This window comes from Malaclemys terrapin, chromosome 3 (assembly GCF_027887155.1).
Source record: "Malaclemys terrapin pileata isolate rMalTer1 chromosome 3, rMalTer1.hap1, whole genome shotgun sequence".
NCBI classification, from domain to species: Eukaryota; Metazoa; Chordata; order Testudines; family Emydidae; genus Malaclemys; species Malaclemys terrapin.
The window spans coordinates 9596949-9613682 of record NC_071507.1 but is presented as its reverse complement, the minus strand read 5'-3'; the positions used below and the strand labels follow the sequence as shown (position 1 = coordinate 9613682).

The following is a 16734-nucleotide window of genomic DNA, read 5'->3' as shown; positions in this document are numbered from 1 at the left end:
GCCGCCGACCAGCCTTTTAGCGGCTTATTAAAATCTCCTGGACTGGTTTCAGTAGCCACAGAGAGATCGATTCCGATTCCGGGAAACTCCCGGCCAATCCGGGAGGGTTGGCAACCCTACCTGTGGCATGGCTGCAGGGAGAAAGGCACAGGGACTAGTTACATGGCTCTACACCCGATGAGGACTTCCTCATGCCCAGGAATCTCCAGCTAGGGACCTGTGAGTGACTTCTGCTCCCTTTGTGCCATATAAGCAAAGGGAATGGAATGGGACAGAGTACCCATAAAATTGCTTCCTTACAAACTATTTTACACAGGCACATAAAAAAGTGTACTGGACTTTTATAGCTGTATAGCTACAATGCACAATTAAAGTATTAAAATGCTTCTAATTTTACAAAGTTTTTTTCTGGGACACAGCATTTTAAATATAGTAATTCTAAGGTTTGCAGTGAAGGAAGATCTGGACTCATGTAGCTGCCCGTGATCCAAAATTGAGAATTCATATCATGTTCAAATGTGGTTCTTTTCTGAAAATAAAGTGCTACATATTGCAAAAGAAATGATCAATTCTGTAGCTAATTCCCCTACTTGGCTGGTTTATTCCTGGATAGTATCATTCCAAACCTGTATCTGATTCAAACTGAGTACAATTAATTATTAAGTAATTTCTGTGGTTGCTAGCTTATGATTTTTCTGATTTTCACACCTGAAGGTTAAGCTCTAATATCTCATTGAAAATTTGTCTATTTTCCTTCATCGACTGCTGGCAAGAAGCCTGATTAAATACATCAAAGGGAAAAAAATTCTATGCTAGGAAACCACTCATCTTTGGACATAAAAGATAATCTTACAAATATAGCCTATATATTTGAAACTCCATTTAACAAAATTGAGTGTATACACGTGTGTGTGCACAAATCTGGAAGTTCGACATAGAGTTACCCTTGCAAGTGTGATTTTTATGAGCAAACATGCACGTAGAAAAGTAACATCCTTCACTCTGAAACCTTTGCCCAAGAAATTGAAAACAACAAGAACACAGTATTAAAAATACACAAAAGTTCAGGAATGAGAAAAATACATTTTTAGTGCTCAATCCATTTCAGATTGATTACCCAAGATGTATGTGTACCAAGACATGGTAGGAATGGGACACTTAAAATGAAACTTAATGTTGCAAATTTGCATGTATCTCCTGCCACTGCATCAGTTTTGCTAGTTTTACTGATAAACGCAATACCACAATCATGCCATTTTCCTCCTAAAACATACTTCTCTCCCACTGTAAAGTAAGTGCCTTTGCCCGAAGAGATTTCAAGCTGTTTGAAGTATGAGAGCATTCACCAAAACTGTTTGCAGCAATTTAACTTCCCATCTTCCTGTTTGCCTTTAATATGTACTTTCTGACAATATTTTTCTTAGACTAACAAATAAGTGATAATCTTGTCCAAATCAAATGCATATTCACTTTTTATGCAAAAACTTACCTCTAGATGTGCTTAACAGATTATGTTAAAAAAAGAGTTTTCTACTAAAATAGAATCTAGTATAGTATTGTCCTAGATAAACTTCTGAAATACTATTGAGTATTTCAATGTCCTCATTCAAGCAAACTTGTGAAACTGTACATAATAAAGAGACAAAGAGGCAAACTGTTGGCCAAGGAACTGTAATGACTAACTCATTTAATCTTATTTGGGGAGTGTATTCTTGGTTACAAAAGCGAGTTCAGTTGAGCTTTTATACCTTTGAGAATGAAGGATCCAGGAAATAGGGAAGGGGGCAAATAAAGGACTGTGGAGACCCTGTTTCCCTGTCTTCCAGGAATCAGGACTTAACTGCTTGTGCTGAATACCCTTTAACTCATGTGACGGACCTAGAGTATGACACAGGAATTGTTTAAAATCTAATGTTGGGATTTTCAAAGCCATTCGGGTGCCCAATTTCTAGTAACATTAATGAGAATTGGGAAGTCAAATTCCACAGGTGGTTTTTAAACCTCAACATAAATAAAACTATAATATGCATTTACCACTGAAAATCAGTGCATAATTGTCAGAGGCCCCCAGGCATGCACAATAATGGACATATGTCTACATATGTTTGTACAATGACTGCACCTGCACAGGCAAATGTGAGTTTAGTCTTATAAATCCATGGTACACCCACATCTTCAATACTGCATGCAGATGTGGTCACCCCATCTCAAAAATAAACCATATTGGAATTGGAAAAGGGCAACAAAAATGATTAGGGGTATGGAACAGCTTCTGTATAAGGAGAGATTAATAAGACTGGGACTTTTCAGCTTGGAAAAGAGATGACTAAGGGGGGATATGGTAGAAGTCTATAAAATCATGACTGGTGTGGAGAAAGTAAATAAGGAAGTGTAATTTACTCCTGCTCATAACACAAGAACTAGGGGTCACCAAATGAAATTAATAGGCAGCAGGTTTAAAACAAACAAAAGGAAGTATTTCTTCACACAACGCACAGTCAACCTGTGGAACTGTATGCCAGAGGATGTTGTGAAGGCCAAGACTATAACAGGGCTCAAAAAAGAACTAGATAAATTCAGGGAGGATAGGTCCATCAATGGTTATTAGCCAGGATGGGCAGGAATGGTGTCCTTAGCCTCTGTTTGCCAGAAGCTGGGAATGGGTGACAGGGGATGGATCACTTGATGATTACCTGTTCTGTTCATTCCCTCTGAAGCACCTGGCATTTGCCACTGTTGGAAGACAGGATACTGGGCTAGATGGACCTTTGATCTGACCCAGTCTGGCCATTCTTATATGTTCTTAGTGATAAGTGCTTATGCAAACAAAGGCACAAAGATGAACCATTGAAAATCTGGCTTCTACAAAATTACAGTTAAACTAGAGTAATAGGTCTGAATTCTCATTCACACAAAGGACTCTACACCACTCTGGTAGTTTAATGGAGCCTTATAGTGGATGTAAAGGGGCCTTTGTGTAAATGAAAATTGGGCTCATAATGTGGAGACATCAGAATTTGTGCAGCAGGTGAAGAGAAACTCTCCTCCTGTGAAGAGAATACAATTTTCAGAGACCAAAATAGAAAGCCCTCAAAATTCCTGCAAAATTTGTAATATTTTCAAAGAAAGCGAATGATATAGTCCTCTCACTGGGAATTGGAAAACCACACGATCAAAATGATAAACAACCATGAGGGTCTGTGGTTGGTTGTTTTTCCCCCCCCCCATGTTGTGTGACATCCAACACTTTTTCACTAAAGATCAGATTCTGATACCCTTACTTCATTTGACCATGCATAATCCTATGGACTTGAAGAGGATCCCACATGGAGTACAATGGACACAAAGTAAGTGTATCAAAACCTGGCCCTTAGATAATGGGTGGGATTTTGAAAAGTTCTTAAGTGACTGATGAGCACAAGTCCCACTGACTTTCAATGAAGTTCTAAATCATGTAGATGCTTTTGAAAATCCCACCAAATATGATGAATTTTCAGTGACTGAAGTCTCCCTTACCTCTTTCTTTACCTCTTCTTCATCCTCCAGTGTGAGTGCTGCCAGCTGTTTAGCTCTTTGTTCCATCAAGTTTACGTATCTAATTGGATTGGATAATGCTTCAATCACATCTGGAAATGAAGTAAACATTTCAGGTCAAAGTTAATCTATGGTTTTAGAGATCATTAAGTGTTAAGAAGGTGCATAGTTTTTCTTGAAATCTATTATTCAAAGTTATCACTTGGACATCAGAATCTTCAGTGAATGTGTGACTATGCCGTCATACCAAAGGCATTAACCGTGAAACCCCATTTATGGAAATATACATTCCGCACATGTCTAGGCCAATATGTAGGTGAGAATTTTAATCCCTATTTTATTACTGTGAGAGGTATTGGGGGAAGAAAAGGTAGGAGAAATGCTGCTGCTTTGAATGAGTTTATCTCTCCTATGCACTGTGTTTTTAAATTTATGTCCAAAACACTTGGAGCCTGGGATGAGCACTCTTTGGGGGCAGTTTTAGGATGGGATTTTGTAGCCTGTTCAGCATTGGCCCAACTCTGCTCCCACTGAAGACAATGGTAAATGGTAATGTTTAGTTAGGACAATGCTGAGCGCTTTTGAACCCTTACGTTCACACTAATATTTTTTTAATTGCACATTTGCAATATGATCTTGAAAAAACCACCCAGGTTTATAAATGACTCCAAAAATTAAGTTCATCATTTTACTTTGAATCTCACAGTCACTGCATATTGTTTAGATTACAAAATCCCAAGACTCCTGGCTTCTTTAGGGCTACCCAAAGTCTGCTAGGAAATAAGTACTTAGGCCCCGATCCTTGACTGTGATCCGAGCAGGCAGCCTGCAGACTGTTACACCAGTTTTATACAGTGGTGTTTCAGGCTCTCTGTCACAAACAGATTGAGAAGGTTCCAAAGACTTGTGTATTTAATTTTATCTCTGTAGTTCATAGTTTAATAGTTACCTGCATAAGTATCGGGTACGTAGTCTTTAACGTCTATGTACACAAAGACTGCTGGCAACATCAAAGGCTGGTTCCGCTCATTCCTCAGACAGATGTAGTGATACCCTGGAACATAAGAGCAGTCCAGTCCAGAATGTAAACTCTGTCCAAGGTAATTATATTATTATTCATTATTTATATAGTGCCCAAGTGACCTAGGCGCTTTAGAGACTGTGGGAAGGCAAATCCTTACTCAGAAAAGTTTACAAGCTACGTAGACAACATACTGACAAGGGAGCAGGTGAAAGGTGCAAGACAGCACTATTAAAAAAAATCTTTTCCCCTTTATTTTTAAACTATTGACTAATTTCTTGTTCTTTGGCTCATGTCAATCTGCAATTTGATTGGAGCTGGGTGCATTTTTTATGGCGAATATCATCAAATGAAATAAATTTGGGAATTTGACATGAATTTGCCCAATAGTTTCAGCCAAAAGTAATTTGGGGATACCAAGATGCCATTCACAAAATGGCTGGAGGAGGAGGAGATGGTGGTGGTGCTCTCCTTATAACTTTTAGCTAAATGCTTAGGGCACTCATTGGAGATGTGGGAGAGCCAGGTTTAATTTTTCCCTCTGCCTGACGTGGAGCAGGGATTTGAATGTGGGTCTCTCATATGGCACACAAATGTCGGTGTTAGTGCTAGCCTCTGTCTAACCACCATCTGCTCCTCCTCCTCCGGCTGTTTGGTGAATTCAGCCCTTCACACATGCTTGAAACAAAATGTTTTGGGTCGAATGAAACTTGGTTTCTTTGACCTTAAGTGATTTTTTTCAATGTGCCCAACTTTTTCCACATTTTTTCATTTCAGTTCGACCTGGACTGAAATGATTTTTCAGAAGTGCCAGCGAACAAAAGAAATCAGTTATTTCCCTAGCTCTAATTTACATAATTCTTTGAACTTTTCGTATTGTTTTCCAGTTAGTTTGGATTGATTTGGCTTTGTAACCCTACTTTATTTTCATTTAAAATCTTTATATGTACTTCCGGTCAAGATAGTCAAAGAGCTGCAAAGTTAATTAAAAGGAATCAGGATGCCGTAATATGCACACAACATGAATACCTAACAATAAAAAACCCAGAGAACACCAGAACAAATGACATGGCAACATATTTAAAAAGACTGGGGAGGGGGGATGAATCCTTCACATTGGCTAAAAATTAAAATACACCTACAATATGAGCATTTGCAGGCAATTTTGAAAGTGTGAAAAGATGAGCCAAGCTGACTATCCCGTGAGAGCATGTTTCACACCCTCAGTGTTTCCACCCACCACTGCTAAAGCTCTCTGAGCAATCGACCTCAGAAACAATGACTGAAAAGGAGAAATGTCAATGAGGACTGTCACTCCCCTTCTTTCGAAATGGCTATAATTGACCAGTAAACGCCATCAACTGAGTTGTATGTTTTAGTTCTGTAGGTTTTCTTGTTTCATTCTAGATTTAACTTTGGAGCGATTTGGGTGTTTCTCTTCTCATGGATGGTAGAAACATATTCAAAATTATTTACTTTTTTTTAAAATGCAAAGTTATAACTAAAGCTGAAATAATACAGTACCAAATTCGGTGACTTTCTCTATCGGCTGCATATGCTGGACAGAGCCTCAGATGCCATAAATCAACATAGCTGCATTGAAGTCAACAGAGTCACGCTGAGGGTCTGCCCTGTTGGTTCTCTTCACTAAAGAACAGCCATAATCTTACCTGGTCGAATTGCTGAGACAGGCAATATCCGATGTCCAATAAACTTTCCTCCTTCTTCATATACGGCTATCCTCAAACATGCCAGAGAAGGCAGAACCACCTACAGGGACACATTTGGTACAGTTATCGGTTGTCTGCTATAAATAAGGCCAGGTCTACACTAACCCCCCCAATTCGAACTAAGGTACGCAACTTCAGCTACGTGAATAACGTAGCTGAAGTCGACGTACCTTAGTTCGAACTTACCGCGGTCCAGATGCGGCAGGCAGGCTCCCCCGTCGACTCCGCGTCCTCCTCGCGGCAAGCAGGATTACCGGAGTTGACGGGGAGCACTTCTGGGTTTGATTTATCGAGTCCAGACAAGACATGATAAATCGAACCCAGAAGTTCGATTGCCAGCCGCCGAACCAGCGCGTAAGTATAGACAAGCCCTAAGAAAAGCTCCTTCTGCATACAAGGCATATAGCCGAGCAGAAAGATAAGGCTCTAGTGAGCTAATAAAGAGTTCTATAGCCATACTAGGAGTTTGCCATAAAACAGGTCAGAGGGCATATGACCCGGGTATGAAAAGAATTCTGAAATGATCATGCTTCAGTCAAGTAACAGGTGGCACCACCTCTTCTTTACAGGCGAATAACTCATTGATAGGGAATGTCTAGAACAGCCAAATCTGAAGCTGAGAACTTACCTCTACATTTTCAAAGCAGCATGTGACTCTTTCGCATCATGCCTCTCATTAGGCCTGAATGAGGCTTTGAAAATGTAGAGTTTAGTGACAATGTAAGAGGTGAAATCATGAGTGTCACTCCGAACCGATGTGTCCTAAGGACGCCTTAATTAATTAAGCAGGGCAGTGATAAGCACATTAGTGCTGCTAAAACCATCAAATAACAAATCCATCAATTGGTGCGTTTTAAGAGGGAAAAGTCTGAACAGGTTGCTAGACCTTAGTTATTTAATTACATAAAGCATCCTGACAGGCTGAATAGATTGAGGCAGTTTAGCATGTTTGCATAACGCCAATAACAGTACCCTTCATGAGTGCTTTCCCTTGCATGGCTACACCTAACAGAGCTCTCCAGTGCTATAGCTAGTGCTTCAGAACACCTATGCTGCCTTTCACGGATCAGGCAAACGATGTTTACTGGACAGGTGAAGCCAGGGCAGAGTTGGGTATGCCTGGGATGCTAACCTTAGCCTCAGGGCACGTCTTCACTACCCGCCGGATCGGCAGGTAGCAATCGATCTATTGGGGATCGACTTATCGCGTCTAGTGAAGACGCGATAAAATTGATCCCCGATGGCTCTGCCGTCGACTCTGGAAATCCACCGCGGCAAGAGGCAGAAGCAGAGTCGACGGCGGTGCGGCAGCGGTCGACTCGCCGCCGTCCTCACAGCCAGGTAAGTCGACCTAAAATACGTAACTTCAGCTACGCTATTCACGTAGCTGAAGTTGCGTATCTTAGGTCGATCCTCCCTCCCCCCGTAGTGTAGACCTAGCCTCAGTGAAAGGATGGAAAAGTCCTTCAGGTTTGTACTAAGTTCCCAGGGTTGCTACAATGGATGGACCTTGGCGGTGGAGGAAGAAATATATTAAAAGACTATAATAGTAGTAGGCCAGAAAGGAACCTGCACTAACTTCATAAACAAATACATGATGTGATTTCTTTCGAAAGAGAGATTGCTCTGGTGATATATTAAATAGCGTGTCTTTCTCCAGGAGGACGGGTGATTTGGTAGGAAATCAGTCTGCCTGTGCGAGAAGGATTAATCTTTTCCTTTATGAGGTAAGATAAGTGAAAGAACTGAGCTTGGAAGGCCTGTCCCTTTCGAAAGCACTTGTTCATGGGGATCAATATTCAAGAGAGCGGGAAGGCCCAGGTGAGCTAGGGCCTAGATTTACAAAGCAGAACGCAGTCAAAGAGGAGCTTGCAGCTCCCGGTCCAACAAGGAGTAATGAGACATTTCCTATCACCCAGCTTATTTCTGGCAACAGACACATCCCCCAGTCCTTATCCCCGGCCCATGGGGATAGTACAGGGTGTGTGTCACAGAGCTGTTGAGCACGACATCATCAAATATTAACCCTACAGGACTCTCCAGTGGGATGTAGTCTTTTGTCGATTGGCCATGACCCACGGCTGTTTTTTCTGCAAGCCATCAGACAGAAGGGCTTGCTTGCTTGAGTAGAGTCCTAGAAAGGCAGTCTCTGATTTCATCCTCAAAAGCTCTGTGCCACTGGACCTTTTCTGCTGACAAGAACAGGGACCCAGGAGTCTGGACTGTTCATGTCCCAAAACAAGGCCTATTTGAAACCAAACGCGTGCTTGGCTTTGAATGAACATTCTTACATTGTCTTAAATTTTAGTAAAGGCCCAAATCCCACAAGTAACAGACTCTACCTTAATTCCTACCCAACCAAATGGTACTGTAAAAAATATGCATCATATCTCATTACTGTGTCGTAGAGAAGCCATGTATAAATAAACATACGTGTTGTAAGGCTGGTTAAACATGCATCATTTTCTCAGAACACACTATCTAGAAATCAGTGTTTTATTTACTGGATGTTTATATTTCACCTAAAAATATGTAGGCACTTAGTTTAACCGCCCACTAACAACAGATGATATGAGTTAATCTTCAAATCACTCCGAATAATAATCCAGGCCCATTATGAGCCTGGAGGCTCCCAAACATTATGGTAAAACCGGTAACAGAAATAAAATATATTAATTAAAGGCCCATAAGAACAACAACAACAAAATGCTAGTGCTGTTTCCAAAATCCAGCCCCGGCAGAACGCCAAAGGGAAGGAGATCTGCAGACAGAGCCTTCAGGTGAGGGAGCCCTACTGCAACTCCTAGAAAGCTGAGTTTCAGGCACTGACTGTGCAAGTGCCTCCATGAGCTGTAATTGCTGTCATGGGACGTCAGGAAAAGGCAGTTTCTCTACTTGATCCAAGACTAATTAACTGCATTATCCAGTAAACTAAAAATAGACAATACTACAGCTCTCTTTAGGAAATTGGCTGCATTCCCATTTATAAAGCACTGTGAGATACCAATGCTGCAGGGGCATGATTCTGAAAGATGCTTAGCACCCTCAGCTCCCATTGACTTTGCAGGATTGGGTCCTCTGGGTAAAATTTTCCAAAGCACCTAAGTAACTCAAGAGCCTATGTCCCGTTGTAAGTGAATCGGATTTAAGCTCTTAAATCATCTGGTCCCAAATTATTAAAGGTATTTAAAGGTGTTGCTGTGCTCAGCATTGCAATGCTTAATTGATTTAGGAACCTAAATTTTCTAATCAAAAGGGATTAAGGCACTTAGGCATCAAAATCCCATTGACAGTCAATAGGATAGGCTCCTAAGTGCCTAAATCACTTTATAAATGAGACTTTGGCTCCTAAATGCAATGCTCAATGCAGCAACACCTAAATACCTTTAAAAATCTGGGTTTCATGCACTTTGGAAATTTTTGCCTGGTATGTACAGAGGCCCAATCTTGTGTCAATGAAGCCAACAAAGTTACATCAGTTGACTCGGGGGAGGGATAGCTCAGTGGTTTGAGCATTGGCCTGCTAAACCCAGGGTTGTGAGTTCAATCCTTGAGGGGGCCACTTAGGGATCTGGGGCAAAATCAGTACTTGGTCCTGCTAGTGAAGGCAGGGGGCTGGACTTGATGACCTTTCAAGGTCCCTTCCAGTTCCAGGAGATGGGATATCTCCATTAATTATTATTATTATTATACTGATTTCAGTAGGAGCTGGCTTGATTTCACTGGAGCAGCAGGGGTGGGCTCTACAGGATAGCGGTTTCAGAGTCTCTTAAACTATCTCTTCAGCAAATGCAATCACTCTGATTTTCTGTAAAACACAAAATTAACCTAGTGGAAAGCAATAAAATAATCACTGTGCTCTGTAGGGAAATAAACATCACACCAACCTTCTTAAATACTATGGGTTCTTCTTCCCATACAGGATTAACAGCATTGCCTTGAGAGGTCTTTGTCTTTAAAGCTTTTCGTCTTGTATCCACAGGCAGGCCAAACATGTCTACTTCTACATAAATACCAACTTTTTTATCCGAAAGAAACTGACCTGAAATTATCTAGAAAACAAAATAGGTGTGTTTGTAAGTGATTAATAAAGACAGCTTAGTGGATTCTGAAATTTCTGGCTGAAATTCAGGCTGCAGTCTTTCTAGTGATGGTATAGTTCTCTCCTAAATAAACCCCAAACTCAAAGCAAGCATTCTCTAATATTGCAAATACAGGACTGTAACATAACGTTATGGTAAATAAAAAGATAAGGTTACACCAGAGCTATGTCTAGTGATGTTGCAACAAAGGCAATGATAAAAGAGCAGATGCACTTGTTTCGCTTTTGTCTCCTTCCAGCCTTTTTTTTAAAGGTTGTTGATGAATTCCCTGAGTAACAAGGAACAGAGGGATATTCAGCCAATGTCAGGGGATCTTAAAGAACCTTGGATTTGCCCGAAGTATGCCAGCTCCCATTCATTTGTGAGGCCTCAGCATGTACCATGCCATGACATCACAACTAGCACAATCGCTACTGGACAGTCAGAAGGAGCCAACTTCTGGCAATTGCCACATTGCTCTTAGGGACTCATTCCTGCAAAGTGCTGAGCATCCCCCGAGAGCTCCTGAATGACCTCCATTTAGATGTGGTCTCAAAGCTGCCAGCCATCTCTTTAACACATGCCCTCACACCTCTGCTTTGCCACCGCTGACTTGTGCCTGCAGCCTCAAGGTGGATATCAGTTCCCTCCTAGTGAACAAAACAGGATATTTTGTGGGTGGCTTCTGGACAGGAGAGATGGTTTGGCTGAATAGACCTATTAATGAAATAAATTGGTTTTGTAACTCTGGGTACGAAACCATGACTTTTATAACTTCCTGAGCTCCTTGCAAAAACAACCCTATTATTGTATTAATTGACACTAAACAGCATGCTCTGTTGCTCATCTCAGTGCAAGTTAGCATTTAGCATGGACTAGGGATGTTTTCAAGGTTATACAATTTGAAAGACAGCACCTCATAAACAAAAGCTTAAAAATCTTCAACCTCTTCTTAACTACATCAGTTTCCTGGTAAGTCTTATGCGATGGAAAAGAAAAGAGTTTGGAAAGGAAGTTAAAAACAAAACACAAGAAAATTTACTTAATAGGCAATATTCCTTCAAAATTTGAGCGTCTGTTTTTTTAGGAATTTAGATACCGTGGAGTTTAAAAATGAACTCTGCCCCACTACAAATTAAACGTATCTCATTGTCTCAATTTACAGTATGTCTACACTGCAATTGGAGATGTGACTGCAGCACATGTAGACATGAGTTAGCTCTAATCTAGCTAGAGTGAGTACCAATAGGGTAGCCATGGCAGCATGGACTTCAGCGGGGGGCTAGCTGTCCATGTAAGTGTCCAGGGTTCTGGGTAGGCTTGTACAGGCTATGCTGAAGCCTGTGATGCCGCACCTTCTTGTGGTTGGTACCTGCGATGGGGTGTACAAACCCCATACTGGAAAGGTACAGGTTAAAGAGATGCCCTGGGCCCAGGCGGCTCTGCTGCACCACACTTGCAACACCCGCACAGGCTGGAGGAAGAGCTTACGAAGGGGAACACAGTCACTTAGTGGCACTGGCAGGCAGGCTGTGGAGGTGAGCTGACCTATACTCTGAGCTTGTGAGAAGGGGCACCATGGAGCTCTTGCTGCCTGAGACCTGGCTATGGTGACCTGACCGAGCCTACAGAGAAGGGACCGGTGACTCTTTGAAGGCCAAAGACTTTATTTTTGTGTTTTAGTTCTTTACTTTAGCTGGTGGGAAAAGAGGGGCCTGGTAGGAAGTGACCCAGGGAGACAGCCGCATAGCATTTTAGGGTGCAGGATTTAGCTGCCTACCACTGGGTCCTGGATCGGAGCCCAGTTGACAGGGTGGGCCTGGGCTTCCCTACAAACCTCTGCAGAGGGGCAACTACAGAAGCCTATTCCTGAGGTGGGGAATTTACTTGGGGGGGGGGAGAAGCCCCTGAAGATAAAAGGGTCTGGCTGTGCGATCTTGACCCAAGGGGTAGAGTCCTGAGCATCCTGCTTAATCCTGAAGGCTCCCCCACTGTTGGACTCTATACATATCCTGAAAGGGACAGACTTGAATACATGACCTGGCTGGAGGGAGGAGTCACCAGAAAGCCAGACGACTGCAGGGTGAAGCAGCAGTAAGAAAGGGGGATGCCCAGAAGACAACCTGCCACACCCTGGCCTGACCACTAGGCTGCGCTGGTGATGAGCGTCCCTGCAGTGTGGACACACCTAAAGGAGATCTGTCAGGGCTCCAGATAAACCAGAAATATGTCCAGGTTCTAACATAAACAGAATTTTCAACAACTGTGTACATACCTTCACAGACAAGGTGTTGGCTACTATTCCATCCACAATACTTTCAGTAAATGGGTCAAAATGTTTGTCTGGTCTTCTCATAAACTCTGGCTTTAGCCTGTAACCACTTTTGCCATTGTATTCATACATCCCCATGTTTATTTGCATAGACAAATCTAAGCAATAAAAATATCATGAGGAATTAACTTCTGGATAAGTATCAAATATACAAAAAGAAGTACAGCTGCAGTAATATGACTAAGCACAGTGTGAATAAACAGCTATTTCTTGAGCACTGCTGTCACTTAAACCTAGGGTTCAGGAAATCTTTCACTGGAAGACTGAAGTTTCACTCACACAATCCTCAGTGGCCACCATCTTGGATTCTCTCTGTAAGAGGAGGGAATTCTCTAGAGATGTTCCAGAAGATGTGGAGTAACATTTTCAAAAGAGCCTAAGGCCTAGATTTTAAAGGTATTTAGGTGTTGCTCTGCTCAGCGTTAAAGAGCCTAAGGGCTGGTCCACACTGGGGCGGGGGATCGATCTAGGAAACGCAACTTCAGCTATGAGAATAGCGTAGCTGAAGTCGACGTTTCCTAGATCGAACTAAGTTTACTTACTGCGGGTCCACGCGGCGCAGGCAAGCTCCCCCGTCGACAGTGCTTCCTCCTCTCGGCGAGCAGGAGTTCCGCAGTCGACGGCGGAGCGCTTCTGGGATCGATTTATCGCGTCCAGATGAGACGCAATAAATCGATCCCAGAAGATCGATCTCTACCTGCCGAATTGGGTGGGTAGTGTGGACCAGAGGTAAGTGACTTAGATGGCTATGTCTCCTTTTCAAAAGTGAGTTAAGCTCCTAAGTCCTGTTGACTTTAGGGTGACCAGATGTCTGGTTTTTGACCGCATCACCTGGTCGAAAAGGAATCCTTGCAGCTCCGGTCAGCACCGCTGACTGGGTGGTTGACTATCTGGTTGGTGCTGCCGCACAACGAGTCTGGCAGGCTCCCTGCTAGCCTCCACACTTCGCAGCTTCTGGGAAGCAGCCAGCATATCTCCACTCTGGCTTCTAAGCATGGGGCAGCCAGGAGGTTCCGCATGCTGCCCCCACCCCAAGCGCTGCCCCCGCAGCTCCCATTGGCCAGGAACCGCAGCCTGTGGCTTGGACTCCACACTAAGCCACCTGACCCACCTCCACGTAAGAGCCGGAGAGTGGACATGCCGTTGCTTCGGGCAACTGCTTGAGAAAAGCACCACTCAGTGCCTGTACCCCTGACTCCCTCCTAGGCCCCAAGCCCCTGCCCCAGCCATGATCCCCATTCCGCCCTCCAAATCCCTCGATCCCAGCCAGGAGCACCCTCTTGCACTCCAAACCCCTCATCTGCAGCCCCACCCCAGAGCCCGCACCCCCAGCCGGAGCCCTTACTCCCCCCACACACATTCCAACCCACGTGCCCCAGCCCTGATCCCCCTCCCGCCCTCTGAACCCCTTGGTCCCAGCCTGGAGCACCCTCCTACCCCCAAACCCCGCATCTCCAGCCCCACCTCAGAGTCTGCACCCCCAACCAGAGCCCTCACACCCCCACGAACCCCAACCCCCGCCCCACCCCAGAGCCCCCTCCTGCACCCCAAATTCCTCATCCCCAGCCCCACATCAGAGCCCGCACCCCCAGCCGGAGCCCTCACCCTGCCCCGGATCCCAACTCCTTGCCCCAGCCTGGAACCCCCTCCAGCACCCTGAACCCCTCATTTCTGGCCCCACTCCGGAGCCTGCACCCCCAGTCAGAACCTTCACCCTTTCCCATACCCCAGCTCCCTGAACCAGCCAGGTGAAAATGAGCCAGTGAGTGAGGGTGGGGAGAGTGAGCGACAGAGGGAGGGGGGATCAAATGAGTGTGGGGTGGGGCCTCAGAAAAGGGGCGGGGCAAGGGTATTCAGTTTTGTGGGAGTAGAAAGTTGGCAACCCTAGTTGACTTTCAATGAGACATAGGCACCTAGATGTACAATTTCCCTTTTGTGCACGCACATGCAGGTGTTTGTGGGAACAGCGAGCATGCATTTCACGGGATGCACCCATTGGGCCCGCCTACGAAAATCTGGCCTTGTCATTATGTACTTTGCCAAGAACAGTTGAATCCAGGTGTTATTGCAATAAAAATGATTAATAACAATTATCTCTGGAGACTGAGGGAAAGTTAGTTATATTTTCAGTTCATTACACAACATAAAGGTGCTGCTTTTAACATGCAAATATTTGCAGGCCTACATATGAGATACTTTTATTTTTTCCAATACACAGAAAACCATTTTTACATTTCAGAAACTGCAATATGGTAACGGTTGGTAAATGACGGCTCTTTAAGATGACCACTGTGTGCATGTTGAACTACAGTATAATATGCTAATGAATTTGAGAATAACTTGGGTTCAGTGATAGGAATGAACAAACAGCTTTCTAGAATTGGTCAATAGCCCAACATCTTTTATTGAACAAAACAACTCTCTTGGCTTCCAATCACAAAACCTATTGAAAAAGTACAGCCACTAAACCAAGGAAAAGCTGAGACTTACCTACAGTTTGGAAGTTAAGAGCAACCAGTTGACAGCCAGCATTCCAGAAGACTTGTGGCATGTAGTTTGAGGAATCTACACGTGTTCCCTTTGGATAAATCCTGCTAAGCTGCCTTTTGTTATATCTAGGTGGTGAATGGTTAAGATATAGAACATTTGGCAAAATAACTATATATACTTTCAGTCATTAAATGTAGATGTTCTTTACAGAACAACAGTAGGTTGCTTAGTGGAGTTCTCCAAACATACTACATCCACAGATTGACGTTCTTGGGAGGGCGGCTAGCCTATACACATACTCAGGTGTCTAAGTTGAGGTTATAAAATGATACATGACATACTTTTCTTTTGTTCCTGTGAGGGCTAACAGACTCTAAAGAAGCAAGGGAAAAACATGGACAAGTGTGGATCTTAGAAGACAATATATTTGTAACTACAGTTACACAGTAAAAAATCGAATATGGTCCTAAATTGCTTCTACAGAAACAAACCAAAGCTGGACTGAGGAAAGCCGAGTTAAGAAGTAACTGCTCTCCTCACATGAGTTTCAGATCTAGCCTCCACATAGAGAAAGCAATGGTGAGTAAACTGATGTAGCGAGCCTGAGCTTCAAATGGCCACTGCACAAATTTTGGATATGGGAATACATTGCAGTCTAGATGTAGAAGTTGCTCTCAGTTAATGTTCCGTAAGGCCATGTTGTACCTGGATCCCTCTTTGTGAATTGCAGGCTTCAAAAGAGACAAGGACATACACTGAGAGTTGTTAAACTGAAATGGACTCCCCTTTGGTTATTTTTCTCCAAAAAAATAAAATCAGTGTAGTTAGCTCCTGGTAATCAGGGAAGAATCAACTGTGACCAGGAATCAAACTCCCATATGACTATGCAAAGTACTGAGTTACCCAGATGATCTCTCTCTGACAAATTGTCCTTTGTTTCAATTTATCTTCTACCATTTTATATAACAAAGTACCATTGCTTTGTTTTCTCACCTGCTCACTAATGATTTGACTCACTCTTCCTCCCCAGATCTTGAATCTGTATTTTAAGATGATCCCTTTTGCCCCTAATCCACATCGCAAGAATTCACTCTCAAAGCTCAATAAGGTCTCATCAGATGCCAGCTCCCTTTGCTAATGGAAGAGGTAATCAAGTTAAAGTTAGGCTAGGTTCCAAACTTCCCAAACTCATGTCTCCAAAGCCCAATGAAGAACCATAATGGCTTTTATTCAGATTTACAAAAGCACAGAATGCATCTTTCTGAATGCCAAGGATACTCCACGAATTCCACTGGAGACTTCGTGAGTTGCTCAAGCCCTTTGGTTTCCACAAAGGAAGACATTTCAAAACTCCTGTTGCGTTCTGTAGTTCAAAGGGGGAAAACAGTGATAGATTAGAACATTGTTGTTTGCTAGGTTGTCGTAGCCATACTGGTCCCAGGATATTGTAAGACAAGGTGGCTGAGGTAATATCTTTTATTGGACCAACTTCTCATGGTGCAAGAGACAAACTTTCAAGCTGACATATAGTAGAGCTGCAAATTA

At 43.1% G+C, this 16734-nt stretch overlaps 1 protein-coding gene across 3 annotated transcripts in view; it reads right to left on the bottom strand.

Annotated features, from left to right (window-relative positions):
* Positions 1–16734, bottom strand: part of PLCB1 (phospholipase C beta 1) — a 627096-nt gene that overhangs the window by 120968 nt on the left and 489394 nt on the right. For all 3 annotated transcript variants that reach the window (XM_054022546.1, XM_054022548.1, XM_054022547.1), the window contains exons 17-23: positions 16468–16552; positions 15190–15314; positions 12643–12797; positions 10173–10337; positions 6226–6325; positions 4484–4588; positions 3517–3626 (exon numbers count right to left, since the gene is read on the bottom strand). In XM_054022546.1, the coding sequence (XP_053878521.1) occupies positions 3517–3626; positions 4484–4588; positions 6226–6325; positions 10173–10337; positions 12643–12797; positions 15190–15314; positions 16468–16552 (845 nt within the window). The remainder of the gene's footprint in view (positions 1–3516; positions 3627–4483; positions 4589–6225; positions 6326–10172; positions 10338–12642; positions 12798–15189; positions 15315–16467; positions 16553–16734) is intronic.